The sequence below is a fragment of the Nanorana parkeri genome, unplaced genomic scaffold (genome assembly GCF_000935625.1).
Source record: "Nanorana parkeri isolate BGI_ZX_2015 unplaced genomic scaffold, ASM93562v1 scaffold1992, whole genome shotgun sequence".
Classification (NCBI taxonomy): Eukaryota; Metazoa; Chordata; class Amphibia; order Anura; family Dicroglossidae; genus Nanorana; species Nanorana parkeri.
Genome location: NW_017308260.1, coordinates 8,878 through 27,166, shown reverse-complemented (window position 1 = coordinate 27,166; position 18,289 = coordinate 8,878). Strand labels below are relative to the sequence as shown.

Genomic DNA, 18,289 nt, shown 5'->3' with positions numbered 1-18,289 from the left:
ACATTTATGGTACTTTTTTCATGATATAGTTTAAAAAAATAACCCCCCGTGGGGTCACAAAACAAAGCTCTATCTGTCCCCAAAAATTTTTAACATATATTGCAAGGCTATAGTCCGGTCATGCTGACTGGTGACATTTTTGACTGACTGGTGAGACACCGCCAAATTTTTCAAGCCCTGCATATAGGAGTCTATTCACAAAAGGATGAAGAGTTTGGAGAAGACAGGAGAAGTGAACAATCTAGGCCAAAATAGCTGATTTGGAAAAATTCTCCAATTCAGTTCACTTTCCAGTTCTGCTAATTTGGCCTAGGTTGTTCACTTCTCCTGCCTTCTCCAAACTCTTCACCCTTTTGTGAATAGACCCCATACTGTACACTGCAGGTCATAAAGAAGAATAGGGCACCACGTTTATTTGTCCTTTAGTTTAATCAAAGTAGAACTCCAATTTACTCTAAGAGGGTTATTCACAAAGCTGCCGAATGCATCCGTGTGAATAACCAACCCGAAGTGAGCTGAACGCTGTTCGGCTATTCACTTCAGGCTTGTACGGCTGATTTCAGCCGTACACCGACTAAAATCAGCCGTACATCAGCTTGCTGCGGCTGGCTTCTGGTCGGCCGAACATGCTCAGCATGTTCAGCCAACCCGAAGTGCAGGAGTTCGACTCAGCCGATCCAACATCTGGATCGGCTGAGCCAAACCTCCGGCAGGCTACTTGCTGCTGTTCCGCCTATTCTCATAGATGCCGAACAGCAGTGAGTGAATAGCCGAATGCCGCTCGGCTCTGTGGTACCGAGCAGAATAGAAAACCAGTTCAAAAAATAGAAAAGGATTGGACGGAGCGAGTAGTGACAGCTAGCTCCGCCCAACTGTTTTCTATTGGCCGGGACCAGCTTTCATTACAATGAGAGCTTAGCGAAGCCGGCGGTGATATCAAAGCCGGCTCTGCTAAGCTCTCATTGTAATGACAGATCAGCGTCCCCTGGCTACCTAGTAACTAGGGGACGCTGTTCTGTCATTACGATGAGAGCTGGATTTTTGTGCCATGGACAGGGAAATTTCGATCCCATCTCCGTGTGGGTAAACAAAATTACCATTTTGTTCTCAACTGCGACAAAAATTTAATTAAAAGTTCAATCACTCAAATGTACAGATATATGCCCAGATTTAGGGTGACCTCCCTCTACTTCCTGTCCTAGTGACACAACAGGAAGTAAGGACATTTTGTTAAAGAGGAACTTTGCCTATATGTTCAAAATAACAACAAAGACACATTTAGAAATGTTTAGTAATGACAATCTACAAACACATACTTCTAGATAATTGCCGGCTTTTAATTTTTTCCATACCTTGTTTTTCTTTTCCTCCCCCATTCTTCTCACAGTGGCCATTTTTACTAAGGGCAGATGAATCCATCTCCCTTTACTTCCTGGAACTCTGGCACATGTGACTAGGACATGTGACCATGCACATCATCTCAGGGGAGGTCTCATGAGATTGAAGATGAGATTTCCCAGCAATGCACTGCTGAAGTAACCTTCCCAGGATGCAAAACGTGGGCACATTACATTACTTTTGCCAAAGAGAACCAGGAAGAAGAAAACAAGAAATTGTAAGTAAAATGAAAATGTTTGTTTAACTAATAAATTATGATTTCATATCAGCATGCAGAGCTGTATGCTGATGTGATCTTTAGCCAAAGGAGGTAAAAGGTTCACTTTAACTAGAAAACAGATAACAATAAAAAACTGACAGAGGTTCTTCCCTCTCCCCAATCAACTAACAGAAGTGTTTTATTGCTGGCTATATCTCTGCTCCAGAGATTTTTCTTACTTCCTGTTCTGGTGACAACAAGAAGTGACGGAAAATCACCCCAGTGGGGACTGGAAGGGCCTTTAACCATTCCTTACTCTAAAATGAAGAAAACAAAGGTGTTTCTTATCTTTAGGTAGCATGTTTGACATTTAAAATCTATTTACTGTCATAGTAATCTGAGGTACTAATGTGATGCATATTATGATTATTTTAATGAAATAATGCTTTTTTAATGAAAAAATTATTTGTCTAATCCTATCCTTGTGTGTATGCAATTTTATTAATTGTGCCTATTCCAGAATATTTAGTACAGAATTTGCTTCATTTGTGGCAATGTGGAAAAACATGCCCTTTTTTAGAACACAGACACATGCTGAAATTCATCTGCTTTTCATTTTACTAAGCAGATGGCTTGTTGTACAACTGAAGCATTTTCAAATGGACCCTTTAATGTGATTTGGTTTTTTAATACAGAACCCATTTTAAAGTCCATCTCCTGACTGCAAAATAAAGATTAAATCTCCAAATGCACCACCACTAATTCATAGAGGGAATCAAATCACGGCTTGAACTATCTTGCTTTGCATGTAATGAGTCTATCTCATATATTAGTTTCACCTTTTAAGTTGCATTAGTGAAATAAATGAACTTTGCATGATATTCTAATTATTCGAGTTTCACCTGTATATGATTCAATCACATATTCTCACATTCTCAAATAATTCATCCCCACACAGCTTCCTCCTCATGTATCATTTCCCCCTCCTCTTTTAGATTGTAATCCCTCAGTGGCAGGGCAGTCCTTACCATCTTGTCTTGAATTGTATTGTGATTTTAATGTCCTCCTTATATTGTAAAGCGCTGCGCAAACTGTTGGCGCTATATAAATACTATGTAATAATAATTCAACATAAGTCTTCAAAGTCTCGCCGACATCTAGAGCATGTGTTAGAGTTGTGGTGTGGGCCCGAGGTGACGAGGAGGACCTCCCTTGCAACCCCGTCTGATGACCACTGGGGTTGAGGACAGTGTGCTCAGGCGGGGGGTGCACGGGTGCCGGATGCGGATCCTGGGTCACTTGTGGTGATCGGAGACCTGGCAGAGTAGTCAGCCGTGCATAGAAGGTGCTTCAACGCAATCGGGAAGTCAGGAGACAGGCCGGGTCGGTATCAGGCGGGCAAGCGAAGTACAAGGCAGAATCCAATCGGAGCGTCAAGAGGCAAGTTGGGTCGATAACAGGCGGGCAGCAAGGTACAGAGGGTAATCCAAGGTGGAGCGTTAGGGAGGAAGGCCAGGTCAATAAGGTTTAGAAAACAGGAGCAAGGCAGGGACATCCAATACTGGCTGAAGATCACTCAGCACTGACTCAGAGTCCTGTGGTGCTTCATATAGGCCGGGGACGCGTCACTGCGCATGCGCCGGTGTGATGAAGTCACCGGCCCGTATTAGCGCAATGACGTCCCGCCGCCCCTTCTGGCGTCTGCGCCTGCACGGCCTGGATGTGCCGGTGGACGCCCCCTCCGTGTACGTCCTCGCATAGGAGCTCGGACCGGGACCCGACAGCATGTGGGGCAGTCTCCGGATTTTCCAGAACACTAGTAAAACAATGTAAATGAAAGGACTTGCAAACTTTTGGACAATGGTGTAGAAGTGGTCTTGATACCACCCTGTCTAGGAAGTAGTTAAAATATGGTATTGCGTAGCCCAACCCTTGAATGTCCAAAAACTTTCTTCCCTGATGAGATCGCTGTGAGGAATACAGCTTTTAGAGTAATTAACCATATAGAGGAATACTCTGGATGGAAAGGAGGTACAGACAGCATATCCAGAATCAAATTCAAATCCCAAGGAGGGACAAAGGAGTGCCTGTGTGGATTAATCCGCAAGCAGGCTTTTAGGAACTGACTAACCAAGGAATGAGAAGTACAAAAATTCCAGTTAAAGATGACAAGGCCGAGACCTGGACTCTCAGGATATTAACTCTCTGGCCCATCTCCAGACCTGCTTGTAGAAAATCCTGGATATCAGTCATTGAGGGACAAAGAGAATTGCAGTGTTTAGATTTAGCAAACAGTTTGAACTTGGACCATACTCTGGAGTAAACGGCATTTGTGGAGTAGGCTCGGGATTTCAATAAGGTTTTAACCACTGCAGAAGAACAGCCGAGCTTGGCTAGTCTGACCCTTTCAGTCTCCAGGCTGCCAGATGCAATCTGCCCGGGTGAGGGTGTAACAAACAACCTTGTTGAAGCAGGTCTGGTATGTTGGGCAGCAGTATTGGTGGTTCCATGGCCACAGATCGCAATAGGGGAAACCACGGCCTACAAGGCCATCTGGGAACGATTGCCATCACTACTCCTGGGTATCTGCAGATTCTGTTGAGCAGTCTGGAAATCAAAGGTATCGGTGGAAACACATAGGCACATATGTCAGGGTGTCCACTGCTTCCGCTGATGGAAACCTCACTCTCGCTATGAAGCCATTGCACTTTGAGTTGGCCAGCGATGCCATTAGATCTAAATCTGGATCGCTCCACCTGCTGCAAACAAACAGGAAGATTTTCTGATTCAACAACCACTCGTGCTTGCTCACCACTTTCAGACTCAGAACATCTGCTAGGAAATTTTGGCGTGCTGGGATGTAGGTCTCGCTGTGAGGTTACACAGATGTTCCTGCACCCAATCTAGAATGGGGGCAACTTTACGACAAAAAGGCACGGCTGCAAGTCCCGCCTTGACGGTGAATAAATGAGACCACTGTCCTGTTGTCCAACTGCAGCAACACTGAAGCCCCTTCGATGCACTGCTGGAATGCCCAACAAGGCCTCAATTCCAGGATATTAGAAGGTTCTCTGCCCATTTGACTGTTCCATTGGCCTTGAACCAGGAGGTCGCCCAAATGAGCCCCCCATCCTTTACCTGAGGCGTCCGAAGTGATCACAATAGGAGGATCGGAAACCAACTTGTGGTGATTCTGAAGGTTGGACATTTGAAGCCACCACTTGAGGGACTGCCTCATGCGAGGAGAGACCTGAATCCTCTGGGAGAGGGCTTGGGATCTCCACTGCCTTAAAAACCCCACTTAGAAAGGTCTCAGCTTCCAATGAGCCCATTTCACCATCGGGATCGCAGCCGGTAGTGTGCCTATGGGCTGCAGACAAATGGGATCTAGATAGTAGCTGGGAAACTCAAGACTTAAGGACCAGCGCTTTCTGCACCAGTAGCTCCACTGAGTTCTACTGCGTATCCAGGATCACATCAGGAAAAAGCATTCTTTGAGCTGGCACCACTTGGCTTTTCCTCCAATTTATGAGCCAACCAAAATCGGTCAGTTTTCGCACCAGAATCTTGTGGTGTTGTAGCAGAACGTGACGCTGGTGAGCTATGAGGACAATATCGTCTAGGTAATGATACACTGAGACCTCTCTCTCTCAATAAGGAGATGAATGGCAGCAGCATTTTGGAGAAGGTCCTGGGAGATGCTAAAGGGCCAAAGAGGGGCAAGTAAACTAAAACTGGAATTGCCCCACCACAAAGCGAAGGAACTTGTGGAAATTCAGATGGATTGGAACATGCAAGGACACATCCTCCAGGTCTAGAGGTCGCATCTAATTGTCTTGCGACATGGTTTGAAATATTGACTGGAGTGACTCCATACAGAACTTATGAACTCTGATTCTTCGGATCAGAGCCTTCAAATCCAGTACCGGCCTTAAATCTCACGTACACTTCTTGACAAGAAACAAGAGGGAAAACCTGTCCCAACTGGGCACGATCTGAATTGCTCCTTTTTGTAGAGTCTTGACAGATGAGAGCAAAATCAGAAGTAATTCTCAACAATTTGGAGGATGAGTTGGAACGAAGTGGTCCCGAGGAAGAGACGTAAACTCCCAGTGATGGCCCACTCGAACAATTGACAGAACCCAAGGGGCCTGAATGTGAGCCACCCAGACTTGCTGAAAGTTGTACAGACTAGCACCCACCTGGCAAGTCTGGCTGGAGACACCTTCAAAAGGGTTTCTGCTTGCCCTAGGGGGCAGAAGACATTATTATTATACAGAATTTATATAGCGCCAACAGTTTGCTCAGCGCTTTACAATATAAGGAAGACATTACAATCACAATACAATTCAAGACAAGATGTAAGGAGGGCCCTGCCCCTGAGGGCTTACAATCTAAAAGGGAGGGGCAAGTGATGCATGAGGAGGAAGCTGTGTGGGGATGAATTGTTTGAGAAGGTAATGGATGAGTCGTTAGTTTGAGGTGGGATAGGCTTCTCTGAAGAGATGAGTCTTAAGGGATCGCCTAAAGGCAGTCAAAGTGGAAGAAAGTCAGACAGGTTTGGGTAAAAAGTTCCAGAGGAAGGGAGAGACTCTAGAAAAGTCCCAGAGGCAAACATGGGAGGAATTCATGAGGGAGCTGGAAAGCAGGAGGTCTTAGACCTAATAAGCCATAAAAATGAGGACTGGTTGGATCTCCAACTCAAACGAAATTCCATGCAAGGCCTATAAGACCTGGTATCTCTACTCCAGTCTCCAAACTGTCTGTGGTCAGGTTGTGAATGTTGATGGCAAACTCTTCTGTCTTGGGGAAGCAATCCAGATTTTCTCGCGGTCACCTTGGAGATTGCTGATTCCAAACTACTGCTGAAAAGAGATGAGCCGCCAAATAGGATCCTACACCAATTTGACTTGGATGAGGAGTCTGCTGTACATGGCTTTAGCCATAAAGGTCTTCTGGCTAACACTGAAAACAACATCGTTCTTGCAGAATGTAGAGCATCAATGGCTGCCTTTGTTTAGTGTTGTTTTTCTTTGACGTTTCACCCTCACCTACTGGGATGTTCACTTCTTGTTCTAAGCGTATCCCCCCCCACCACAAACTCTGTTGGAAAGCCAGTGACTACATGCACCTCAAAACTTGATGGACAGCAAATGAGTACACCCCTCAAATGCTAATGGAAAGGCAATGAGTACATCTAAAGTAAAGGGAGGGCTGCCCAAGAACTGATTGTTATCTTTTGTGGTACCATGCTACATGGCCAACGGCAAACACTTCTATTGAATAAATGAGACCGCCGTCCTGCCACTGAGGAAGCTCTTTTCAGCTAAATGCGTTGAGAACATTATAAACCAGCACGGCATGATTTATATACCAACAAGCATTCCTATCTTCAAACACTTGGAATTATTTCTAGCATTCAATACACAAAAGAGACTGTCTATGTTGCTGTGCTTAATTTAGATAATCGTTTATAAGAGGTGTCTCGCAAACACTACATGGAAATTGTTTTTGATAAAGTTGTTGTGATTTTAATTTTCTCTTGAATAATTCTTAATTTATAGTCCATCAGTCCTGGGTCACTGAGTAACCCCATCTCCAATTGTTCTAAGCTGTGTATCAAATTTCTGGGGGTGTGGTGCCTAGTACTTGGGATACCACATAGTTTGTGGAGGACGGACCGGCAGTCTAATTACAAGTGATCTCTGCGACATCGCCGAGATTACTTGTAAAGAAACAGGTGATTTCTCCTATTTTACATTTAGCTCTACTTGTGCAAAGCAGAGCTAAATGTAGAAAACAAATTACCACCCGCCGCCCGGAACTCCATGTTTCGGGCGACTTCAAACCAGTGCTGCCCCTCTGCTCAGTGCCGCCGCGAGGCCGGGCCTCGGTGGCCTTGCTGGGACCAGACTTCAACCTGGTCTGCTGTGTTCAGACAATTGACTTCAGTAGGGAGCCGCGTCATCGGTGCAGCGTAGAGAGAGAGAGAGAGAGAGAGAGAGAGAGAGAGAGAGAGAGAGAGAGCGCTACTCAGCGTTCCGGTGACCAGAGATCTTCTTCAGGAGAGCACAGGACCAGCAAAGGTGTTGGCCTGAGAGAAGGGGGACTTCCGTCTCTTGCTGACAGACATCCCTTCTACAAGGTTGACCCCGGGAGTGGTGAGAGGCCTTTGGTCACTTATTATTGTTCTTGCAATTCATCTCAGCAATACGGCATGGGCCCCAACGATGGCTAGCCTAAACTATTGCTACTGGCCAGTAGTGTAGAAAGTTGGTGATTGACTAAAAGTTTAGCGACTAGGTATTTGACGTCAAAGACTGTCTCTGGGATAGTTCAGTACTACTAATCTCAGTATACTGATAGATGTGGCTGTTGGGTGTTTAAATACCAACTGTATATTACTGACCATTGTTCATTCAAGTATTGAGCTTTCTTTATGTATTGTTTAGCACTACATATATATTTGTCCAGTAAAGCTGTTTACAAAACTCTCTAAGGCTCCATTCACACTGAGCGATTTATCGCGCAATTTTTTTCAGCGATATCGCTCATATTTCCACGCGATATCGCTCTATGTAGCATCTCCAATCCATTTCAATGGAGCTGTTCACATCTCGCCGCTCAATATCGCTTGTAGCTCGTCGCTGTAGCTTGTCGCTCCAACATGACCCTTTTTTCTGCGGATTTCGAGCGATTTTGCTCCGTGATTTTCATGTCGCTCAGTGTGAATGGGGCCTAAGGAGTGCTGTGAATTCTATTGGGCGGTACATTCCGTCTTGATGACAGAAATATCTGGTTATTCCAGCAGCTCCTTAGGGGGTGAGCGCTACACTTATTGAAAAGTTGAACTCAGATAAGCAAATATTGTCTAAATATAAGAGAATTTGTATCTTTCTTTGTATTCTTCCTTGAATCATGGTGTGCTCTGTGTATTTCTTCCAGATCGGTGTAGTAACCCAGTGTGAAACCATTCCTCTGTGCAGGAACTTCCTGTAATAAAGACCAGTCACTGCTGCTCTCTCTCCTTGTGCAAGATGACCGTTCCTGTCTCCACTAGGGCTGCAGCTAACGATTATTTTCATAATCGATTAGTTAGCCGATTATTAAGTTCGATTAATCAGATTTTTTTTTAAAAGGCCCCAGTGATGGACTACTAGTTTCTATTGAGATTGTAGTCCATCACGGGAGCAAGCTTGGCACGGTGTAAGTAAAAAAAAAGTGTGGTGTGCAATATAGTACATTATACAGTGGCGCAGTGCAGAATACCAGAAGTTATAGAGGAATGCAGCAATAGTACATTATATAATAATGTACTATTGCTGGGATTTGTAGTCCTCTGTAGCTGGTGGTATTCTCCATTGCGCTGTATAATGATTATACTGCGCAATGCAGATTACCACTGACCAGTTATAGAGGAACAAATCCCAGCAATAATACATTATACAGCGCAATGGAGAATACCACCAGCTATAGAGGAACAACAAATCCCAGCAATAATACATTATATAGGCTGCTTAATATATTATTGCTGGGATTTGTTGTTCCTCTATAGCTGCTGGTGTTCTGCAGTGTGCCGCTTTAAAAAAAAAAAACACACAGGAAACATTACAAAGCTCCCGGCCGATCTCGACTTACTTTGAATGACGGTGTTGTCGGCGGGCAGCGGCGTTGTTGGTTGTCGGCGGGCAGCAGCGAGTCGGGAAGCTCACCGGGAGGAGAGGGCCAGACGCATGTCCTCAGTGTGTGCGGTGGGCGTGTGAGCGTGGCGAAAACGGCTTAACCGTCGCGTGCGTGGCGTGAGCGGGAAATTTGAATTTTAGCAGACGAATCGACGATGGAAAACGTTGACAACGTTTTCCATCATCGATTTTAAGTGAATAATTGTTGCAGCTCTAGTGAACAGGTGCTAGTCCTTTCCTATGTGAACAGGGAGGAAAGTGCTAACCACATGAGCAAAAGGGAACATCATTCAAGTTGAACTATTTTGTACTGAGGGCAGGCAAGGATCAGCTTATTTTAATAGTGAGCACTTTTCAATTTAGTCAGAATCTCTCAAGGAAACCTCTTATTATTGAAAAGGGCTCTTTAGCCCCGAACAGGCTAAGCAATCGATAGCCGACGAATCGACGATCGAAAACGTTGCCAACGTTTTCAATCGTCTATTTTAATCGACTAAATTGATTAACTGTTGCAGCTCTAGTCTCCACCCCTTCTTTTTTGCAGACAGCCTGTAGAGGGTCTGCTGTGCTCCTCCCACAAGCTATGTGCAGCACAGCGATGACATCACCACCACTTTTACAAAGTAATATCTGGGTTTGCAAAGGCATTTAAAAGAAAGTTTTTATACCTGGAGTTTAGCATTAAGCACCCCGTTTCGCAGGTCGCAAGATCAGAAATATGTATTCCACTAGTTTTTGCACATGTTAGGTTTGTGTGAATATGTCTACACCAGTATCTAAATGGGGATGTGCCAGAAAATGACGAGCATTATGCAGCCCACACAGTTATTGTCTCTGAGGCATTTGCAGCACGCACAATGAAGGCAAAATAAAAATCCTGCACGCAAAGTTACTCTCTCTGAGGCATGAAGCATTTACACATTTATGGCTTGTACACAATGATTTTTTTTTTTGCACAGGAACATGCAAGAATGCATTTAAAAGCACCAGAACACAGCGGAACACGCTTAAACCCAAGCAAAACCACTTTGAAAAAAGCACCAGAACGCATCAAAAATGTGCATAAACACGTAGGTGGAAACGCATCCAGAACTGGTCTGGATATGGTGTGAACAAGCTCCTGTGGACGCTGTCTAGCTCCGTTCGGGCCCTTCAATCGATTGGGAGATGCCGGGCGGAAGGGTGCCTACAGCGCCCCCCCTACACACACGGTGCGAATTTCAGCAGGTTCATCAGGAACCGCCCAAAATTTGCACTGTGTGTACCCGGCTTGACTCTCTGATTCATGAGGCATTCACAATTGACACATTTACACTCTCTGAGAGTTATTATATCTAAGAAATTAGGCTTTTGTTATTCCCACATTTACTATCTCTAAAACATTCACAGTTCACACATTTACTCTGAGGCATAGGGCATTCATAGTTCACAGCAACTCTTATTCTGTAAAATGGTTACTGTCTCTTTAAGACAAACAGCAGCTTAGACAGGTGGGGTAACATAGTTCAATGCAGAGAGACAGTTTTCAACATTCACAGGTGAAGTGCAGTAAGCTTATGCAACCATGTGCTTTTACAAGATGGCGGATGGCACTAAGCTTGATTGTAGTTTAGGCACACACATATACACAGCAAGCAGGCTGTAGGAATTCTATCATCTTTGACTTTTCTGACTCCGATTGTTGTATTAGCAATTTATCCCTTGCTGAGACCTCTATGCCTGACCTGTATAAGCAGATATAATCACTGCGGACAATCCTTATCAGATAGCTGAACACACCAAATACCTTTTCATCCATGAAGCATGCAGCAGGTTACAGCTTTATTGCATGCAGCAGGATACAGAAGGTGAATGAACAGATGGTATTTGAAGGTCAAAGATGATAATGTTTCCCCCATGCAAGCAGATTAATTTGTGGCCATGCTACTATCAGCCATTTTGATGCCAGAAGACAACTCCTCAGAAGATGGGGGAAATACATCATAAAAGGGGGAACGCAGAAAACATGGTGCAATAACCAAAATGCCCACAAGATGGCAGTATATTAAACAGATACTAATGCCAATGAACACATGGCTTAAGGAAAAAAAACTACCGTGTTTCCCCGAAAATAAGACACTGTCTTATATTTTTTGGGGCTCAAAAAAACACACTAGGTCTTATTTTCAGGGTAGGTCTTATTTTTTTTTATGTACAACAAACCACATTTATTCATGTCCAACAATATGGTGATCAGGGCAATCAGGGGTGCCGTACCTTTCCAAGAGCAATTTGCTAACCAATCGCTTGCCAGGATGAGCGAAGCGCAATTTCACTATCGAATTCTCACAGGCGGAGTGCATTTGGTATCACTCCGCCTGTGACAGGAGCCAGCTCTATAGAGGAGGCATCGGCTTATGCGGCTCTGCTCCCTCCGGTGCTGCTTCACTTCCTCTAGCGCTGGCTTTGTTGGCACCGCTGATTCTCTCCCGCCTCTTCAAGTTCCCCCTTGTGCCACCACTGGCCCTGGGAATGGTCACAACTAGGTCTTATTTTCGGGGTAGGTCTTATATTTTAACAATTCCCAAAAATAGTACTAGGTCTTATTTTCGGGGTAGGTCTTATTTTCGGGGAAACAGGGTATATAAATTCTCACTTCACAGTAAAATGAATATTAACTATGACTATTCATTGTGTCATATTTTCACAACTGTGTAACAGCACAACTCTGACTGAGGCATGTGAGGCCCATCCAGTTCCTCTCTTTGTGGTATGAGACATACAATATGTACTGTACACATGCAGTTTGAACTCTACACATTTTCCCCCTTCAGTAGCTCATGCCTATAATGTTATTAGCCATCTCTGTCTCATCACTGACAGAGCTGCATCTAATCTGTGCAACAGCTCTCTCCTATTACTCAATAAGCAAGACATCACCGTGAAATCTGGACAATGTAGCTTTATGGCAAGAAATATACTGTGTCTGGCCATTTAATAGTGATCTAAATGACAGAGAAATGGAAAGTGGATACATCAGTAAAATGTAAATCCTTCTTTATTTACATGAATATTGAGCTAGTCTTCTCCATGAAGTGATCCCTTAGAACTGACATATGGAGTAGCTGCTAAGGCAACTGCCATATTTGCCCCTTGAAACTAAACTTCATGCAACACTTTTTTTTTTTAGTTTAGTTAGCATGTAGATGGGTTAGAATCTCTATTTTTATTCATGTTCAGTGCCAGCTGGAGAGATTTTTCTACAACTCATGTCTTATGGACACACTGGCACACTCTCTTACACATAAGCTGTCACCCAGACAGGAAGTGAGGTGAAATCTGCTGGGGCAGAGATGGCATTTATCTGACAGGGGTCCTAAGCCATCTCCACTGCACTAAAAACAAGTGTCTCCAATGGCAAGGGAACAAGGTGCTTTTCCAGAGGGGACACTGGATATGCACCTTCCCAATGCAGAGGGCATGTGGCCTGGTATGGTGCAAAGAGGGGCTGGGCTCTTGCTTGTCTCCCTCCCCCACCTTTCCTGCCCTGCCAAGCCTGTACTCGGATTAAGGGTCTGGTTGGAACTGCACGTTTTTGTCCCCCCATTTTTTTGGGGTGGAGTTCCCCCTTAAAATTCCTACCAGACCTAAAAGGCCTGGTATGACTTTTAGGGGGAACCCCACGCACTTTTTTTTTTTTTCATTTTCAGCTTGGGGTCTCTCCTAACTTTCGTACCTCAGAGGTAGCGAGCAGAATAACAGAGCCGAATGCCGTTCGGCGTCATTCAGCTATTCACTCACTACTGCTTGGCCCCTATGAGCATACGGGCCTATGAGAATAGGGGTGAACAGCAGCGAGTAAACTGCGGGAGGTTCGGCTCAGCCGATCCACATGTTGGATCGGCTGAGTCGAACGTTTTCTTCACTTTGGCTTTTGGCACTGAAGGGAGCCGAAGCCAGCCGATGAAATCAGCCATACATGGCTGAAGTGAATAGACAAATGGCATTTGGCTCACTTTGGCTCGGTTTTGCCTTTGGCAGCCGAGTGAATAACCCCCATAATATTTTAATTTTCAGGCCTAAAATGTGGATTGTAACATGTGCAAAAAAAAAAAGGCCTTGGCAGCGAGAGGGTTAAAGGAAACTTGTTAGACAAACAGTGAGGCTGGACTCACACTGGTGACTGTTCCATGTGCACTGCAGTATGCGAGTTAACGCACATACATAGGAGTGAATGGGACCATACAGTTTCCTTCTCCCTATCACACTAACTTGCAGTGTATACTGTAGATGTGAATAGGCCACATAGGAAATAATGGGGTTTCTAATTGAAATGCATTTATATGCAGCAAAATACATGAAAGAGAAGTGTGAATAGGCCCAAGGCTGTCATAAGTCATGTCGCCTTCTGATAATGCTATCTGCCTAGATGTTATGTTACCTCTCTTGATTCAAAACATTGAGGCATGGACAAGCATTAGTTTTCTCTGACTTTTCTGATCTGCATACTTGTTCTGGAACTCGAGGATTGAAATCTGTGAGATTCGCATAACAGCCAGTTAGCTAGCATTTTCAGAAGAAGCTCAGTAACAGTAGCTCCATATTTAATTCATGTCAATCTTACTTTAAAGAGCATTTAGATATGATTAAAGAAGAACTCTGGGAATCTTAAAAAAATGGCTACTACCTCAGGGTTAAGTGCTTGTTTGGTCTAGGAGGCTCAAATAAAAAAGATATACTTGCCTGATCCTCGGTCCTGTGGCATTCGACACTCCCCTCTGTCCCCCTCTTCTCTGGCTATGGAATCTAAGTGGGTCTGATGCTTTTATTTGAGCCCCCTAAACAATATGAGCACTTACCCCTTATTGTTTTTTTTCTTTACATTACTTTTTTAACTTTACTGTTGTGGGGTCTAAAAAGAACGCTGATATTTCTCTTTTAAAATAGAAAAAGAGATTGAGAAAACAGAGTCTTCAATACCTATTTCTGCAGCCTCTGTAACAAATTAGTGCTTCTGTCCATTCATAAACTGAGAAGACAGTATCAGTTACGATGTCCACAATCATCAATGAACAGGAAGGGATGTAGAGCACTTCCTGTTCTTTCATAACTGGGGACAAAGTAAGCTTACTATGTCCTCAGTTATTTACAAACACTCAGCGATCATTCATGATCACTGAGTGTTTGTGTTCTGCTCTCCATCCTGACTGCTCCGCCTGTCACAGGAGCCGAGCTCTCCTCCTGCACCTCCCCGCTCAGCCCGGTCCCAGCTGCAAACCCTGCGCCCCTGATAGTTCTGCCACTGACTCCAAGCTGTAGAGGGATTTCAAATCTCAGCAATACATTATACAGCAATGCAGAATACCACCAGGTATAGAGGACTACAAATCCCAGCGATATATTATACATCAATGCAGAATAATACCATCATGTAGAGAGGACTACAAATCCCAGCAATACATTATACAGCAAATTCTCTATTATCTATTATTTGAATGATATTACTACATTATACAGCAATGCCCAATGGCAACCGGCTATAGAGGACTACAAATCCCAGCAATGCATTATCTATCAATGCAGAATAATATGAAGCTACATACTCTGTGCTGCTCTGGGGTGCCAGCCTGATGTCTCCAGCAGAGGATCTCAGGTGGGCTGTTCAGGTTCTATGGTGGGCTGTGTAGACTCTCAGGTGGGCTATGTGGGGTCTATGGTGGGCTGTGCTGGCTCTCAGGTGGCTGTGCAGGTTCTATGGTGGGCTATGTGGACTCTCAGGTGGGCTGTGCAGGATTTAGGGTGGGCTGTGGGGGCTCTCAGGAGGTTGTGCAGGTTCTATGGAGGGCTGTGTGGACTCAGGTGGCTATGCGGGGCCTTTGGTGGGCTGTGCAGACTCTCAGGTGGGCTGCACAGGTTCTATGGTGGGCTACGCCGGGTCTATGGTGGGCTATGTGGGTTCTATGGTGGGCTGTGTGGGGATTATGATGGGCTGTGCAGGGTCTATGCTTGGCTGTGCAGACTCTCAGGTGGCTATGCAGGGTCTTTGGCGGGCTGTGCGGGCTCTCAAGTGGGCTATGTGGGGTCTATGGTGGGCTGTGCGGTGTCAATGCTGGACTGTGCAGGCTCCTCTTGGTTGGTCTCGGCAGCAACGGCGTGGAGGAGAAGGAGATTTTCAGTCGGTGCAGTAAACGAATGCTGCGATTCACAGGAAGTCCGCCGGGGCCTTGCTGGGGACCTCGGTACCGTTCCTGTGAAGCACGACACCTGTTTACAGCACCGGCTTTGGCTTAAAAATGTAAAGCGCTGGTATCGGCACTTAGTATCCGAGTACTTGTGTAAATGTCCAGTATCGGCACCGATATTGGTGCTTCCCTAACTAATAGTAATGTGACACGGTTTCATGGGCTATTTTGCTCACAGATCTAAAACTGAAAAGCATCACTAGAATCATTATAGCGACAGATGTAGGATTAGGTTTGTCGCAACATATTTAATATAGGTTAGAACGAGGCCTTCTTTCCATTTTTGAAGGTGCTGCAATTAATTTTGATAATAAATGATTTAACACTTCCTCTCTGATTAGCCAGTATAATTCAGTGCCCAAATCCCCTAGCTACATACATGCAGCAAAAGAAAACAAAGTACTCTATTAAATTAAGTTATAACAAGATGTCTTTAATAGCGTATTATAATGCTATACCTAATATTTCTTAAATACAATGCGTGCTTTCCCTCTTGCTGACAAAACAGTGACAGAATCAATATTGTTGTAGTCAATTGTAGTGCAAATATTGTATAGCATATATTAATGAGTATTCATATAATTTCAGCACACCAGCAATGTGTCTGAGTAAAGGTAAACGAAAAAAAAAAAACAACAAAAAAAACACGTTAGGTCATTTGAAAGTCACCTTGGTGGATGTCATAATGAAGGATGCCCGTGCTGGAAAGCAAACACAGATGAAAGGCACACAGCTATCCAAGTACTGATCTGTCTTACCAGCAATGTATGTCCTTGACAGATGAGAAAATGACCTGTGTTTAAGATGCTAAGGGTGATGTCTCCAGACTCTTCATTAGACTCAAATACCTAGAGAGTTGGAAAAAAAATATTTTAAAAATATTTTAAAGTAATAATTAACCCCTTCATGACTGAGGCCTTTTTTCCATTTTTTGCACCCATGTTATATTCCACATTTTAGGCCTGAAAATTACTTAAAACCCCCAAACATTATATATTTTCTGAATGCCAAGACCCTATAGAATAAAATGGTGGTAGTTGCAAATTTTTATGTAGCGCAATATTAGCGCAACTCCTTATTAAACCCCAAAATGTAGTGACAAACTTAATTAAATGCCCCAGAACACAATAAAATACCCATTTGTTTTAATGAATATAATTTCGTCGTTTTCATGCGTAGGCGCACCCGACTCGTGTTTACGCGGCAACGCGCGTGCTCGCGGGGGACTTAATTTTTTTTTTATTATTATTAGATTTATTTTATTTCATTTCAAAAACTGTTTTTTTTTTTACTTTACTTTACTTTGACTGCTATCACATGCTGGGGGTCCAAAAGACCCAGGGACCGGAAGTGATGCAATCTGCATCGCTCCCGGTCCCATAGAACGGGGAGGGGAATCGATGAACGGAAGTTCGTCGACCTCCTCCCCAGCTCCCCGCGGACACCAAGGACGCCGGTCCCGGGCCCTTAGGAGGGGCAACGGAGCCCAGGAAGCACGGTGGGGGTGTCCGGCGGGGGGGGGCGGCCCCTTCTTCGGGACACAGAAGCGATCTGGCGACAGGTAAGTCGCCAGGATCGCTTCTGTTGTAAAGCCGACAGTCGGCTCTACAAGTTTAAACAGAGTACCGGCGGCAAAAGTCACCGGGAGTCTGTTTAAACAGCCCCGATGCTGGCGACGTACACTGTACGTCGTCAGTCACGAAGGGGTTAAATTCGTCTTTTGATCTACTTATTTTTCCTGAAAATATTGAGATTAGATTTTACATTTTTGTAACTGTCTGTAAGGAACTGTAGGATATAAAAATTGGTTTTATTTGGAAAGTATAATTATATGGTATAAAGTTGTATGCAAAATCCCTACCGGATACACTCAGGCAGGTTGTAAAGGCTAGAAGATATGTTGTCCACACACCATTCTGCTTCGGAATGTCCTTTTTATTTCTATTCCTTTAGCATGACATGTGAATGTAACGTTTTGGAGTTTCATAGGACCCCTTCGTTTGACACTTTGCCAGGACGAGGAACAAAGGGGTCCCCCTGAGGCCGTGTGGGCCGCGTTGACATTGCAGGCTGCTGGCTGTCACTGGCGGCTGCGAGGAGGAACGCGCCTCTGTTCAGATCACTGACAAGCTGTTCCCTTCTCCTGCCTTCTCCAAACTCTTCACCCTTTCGTGAATAACCCTGACAGTGTTCACAGTGTTATAACGCAGGATATTAGACAATTGTAAAACTTCTTTTCTCATTTATGCTCCTCTTTATACTTTCAAAGATTTTACCTTTTTAGAGCAACAGTAATTAAGTTATACTCACAGCAGTGTGCAGATCGTATTGTGTGTTATCAGTGAGGGCAGCAAATTCAGCTAAGTTGTTATACACTGTTTTTGCCCAAAGTCTAGCAAAGGTCAAATTACAATTATAACTGCAATATGATTATTCAAGTTAACATCAAGGGTATTAGTTATAGAATTACACACTGTACTATTTACAGGTAGGAATATGAATAACGCAGGATACATTGTGGTCCTTATCTCAAACTACCTGAGGCCAACCCACTGCCATGCTCATTATCTGACCTTTAAGCAGGAGTGCAAAAAAAGGACAAATTTTATTACTATGAATATTCAGATTACCAGAAGGCCAATTCATTGTGATTTTCACATTCATGGCTGTCTAGGAGTGGAACAATATTGCATGTTACATTCACATTCATGGCAGGGAGGCATATAGACCCATATAAATATTTTATTTGTATCCAGCAGAGCTGCTTCTTTTCAGATTAATTTTCTAAA

General features: G+C 44.1%; 1 protein-coding gene across 1 annotated transcript in view; it reads right to left on the bottom strand.

The window, feature by feature from the left end:
• The window catches only part of REC114 (REC114 meiotic recombination protein), a gene marked incomplete at its 5' end in the record, with an annotated part of 56,155 nt that extends 39,807 nt beyond the window's left edge, over nucleotides 1-16,348 (bottom strand). The window contains one exon of the mRNA XM_018572297.1: nucleotides 16,259-16,348. Coding sequence (XP_018427799.1) covers nucleotides 16,259-16,348 — 90 coding nt within the window. The remainder of the gene's footprint in view (nucleotides 1-16,258) is intronic.
• Nucleotides 16,349-18,289: the final 1,941 nt, after the last annotated feature.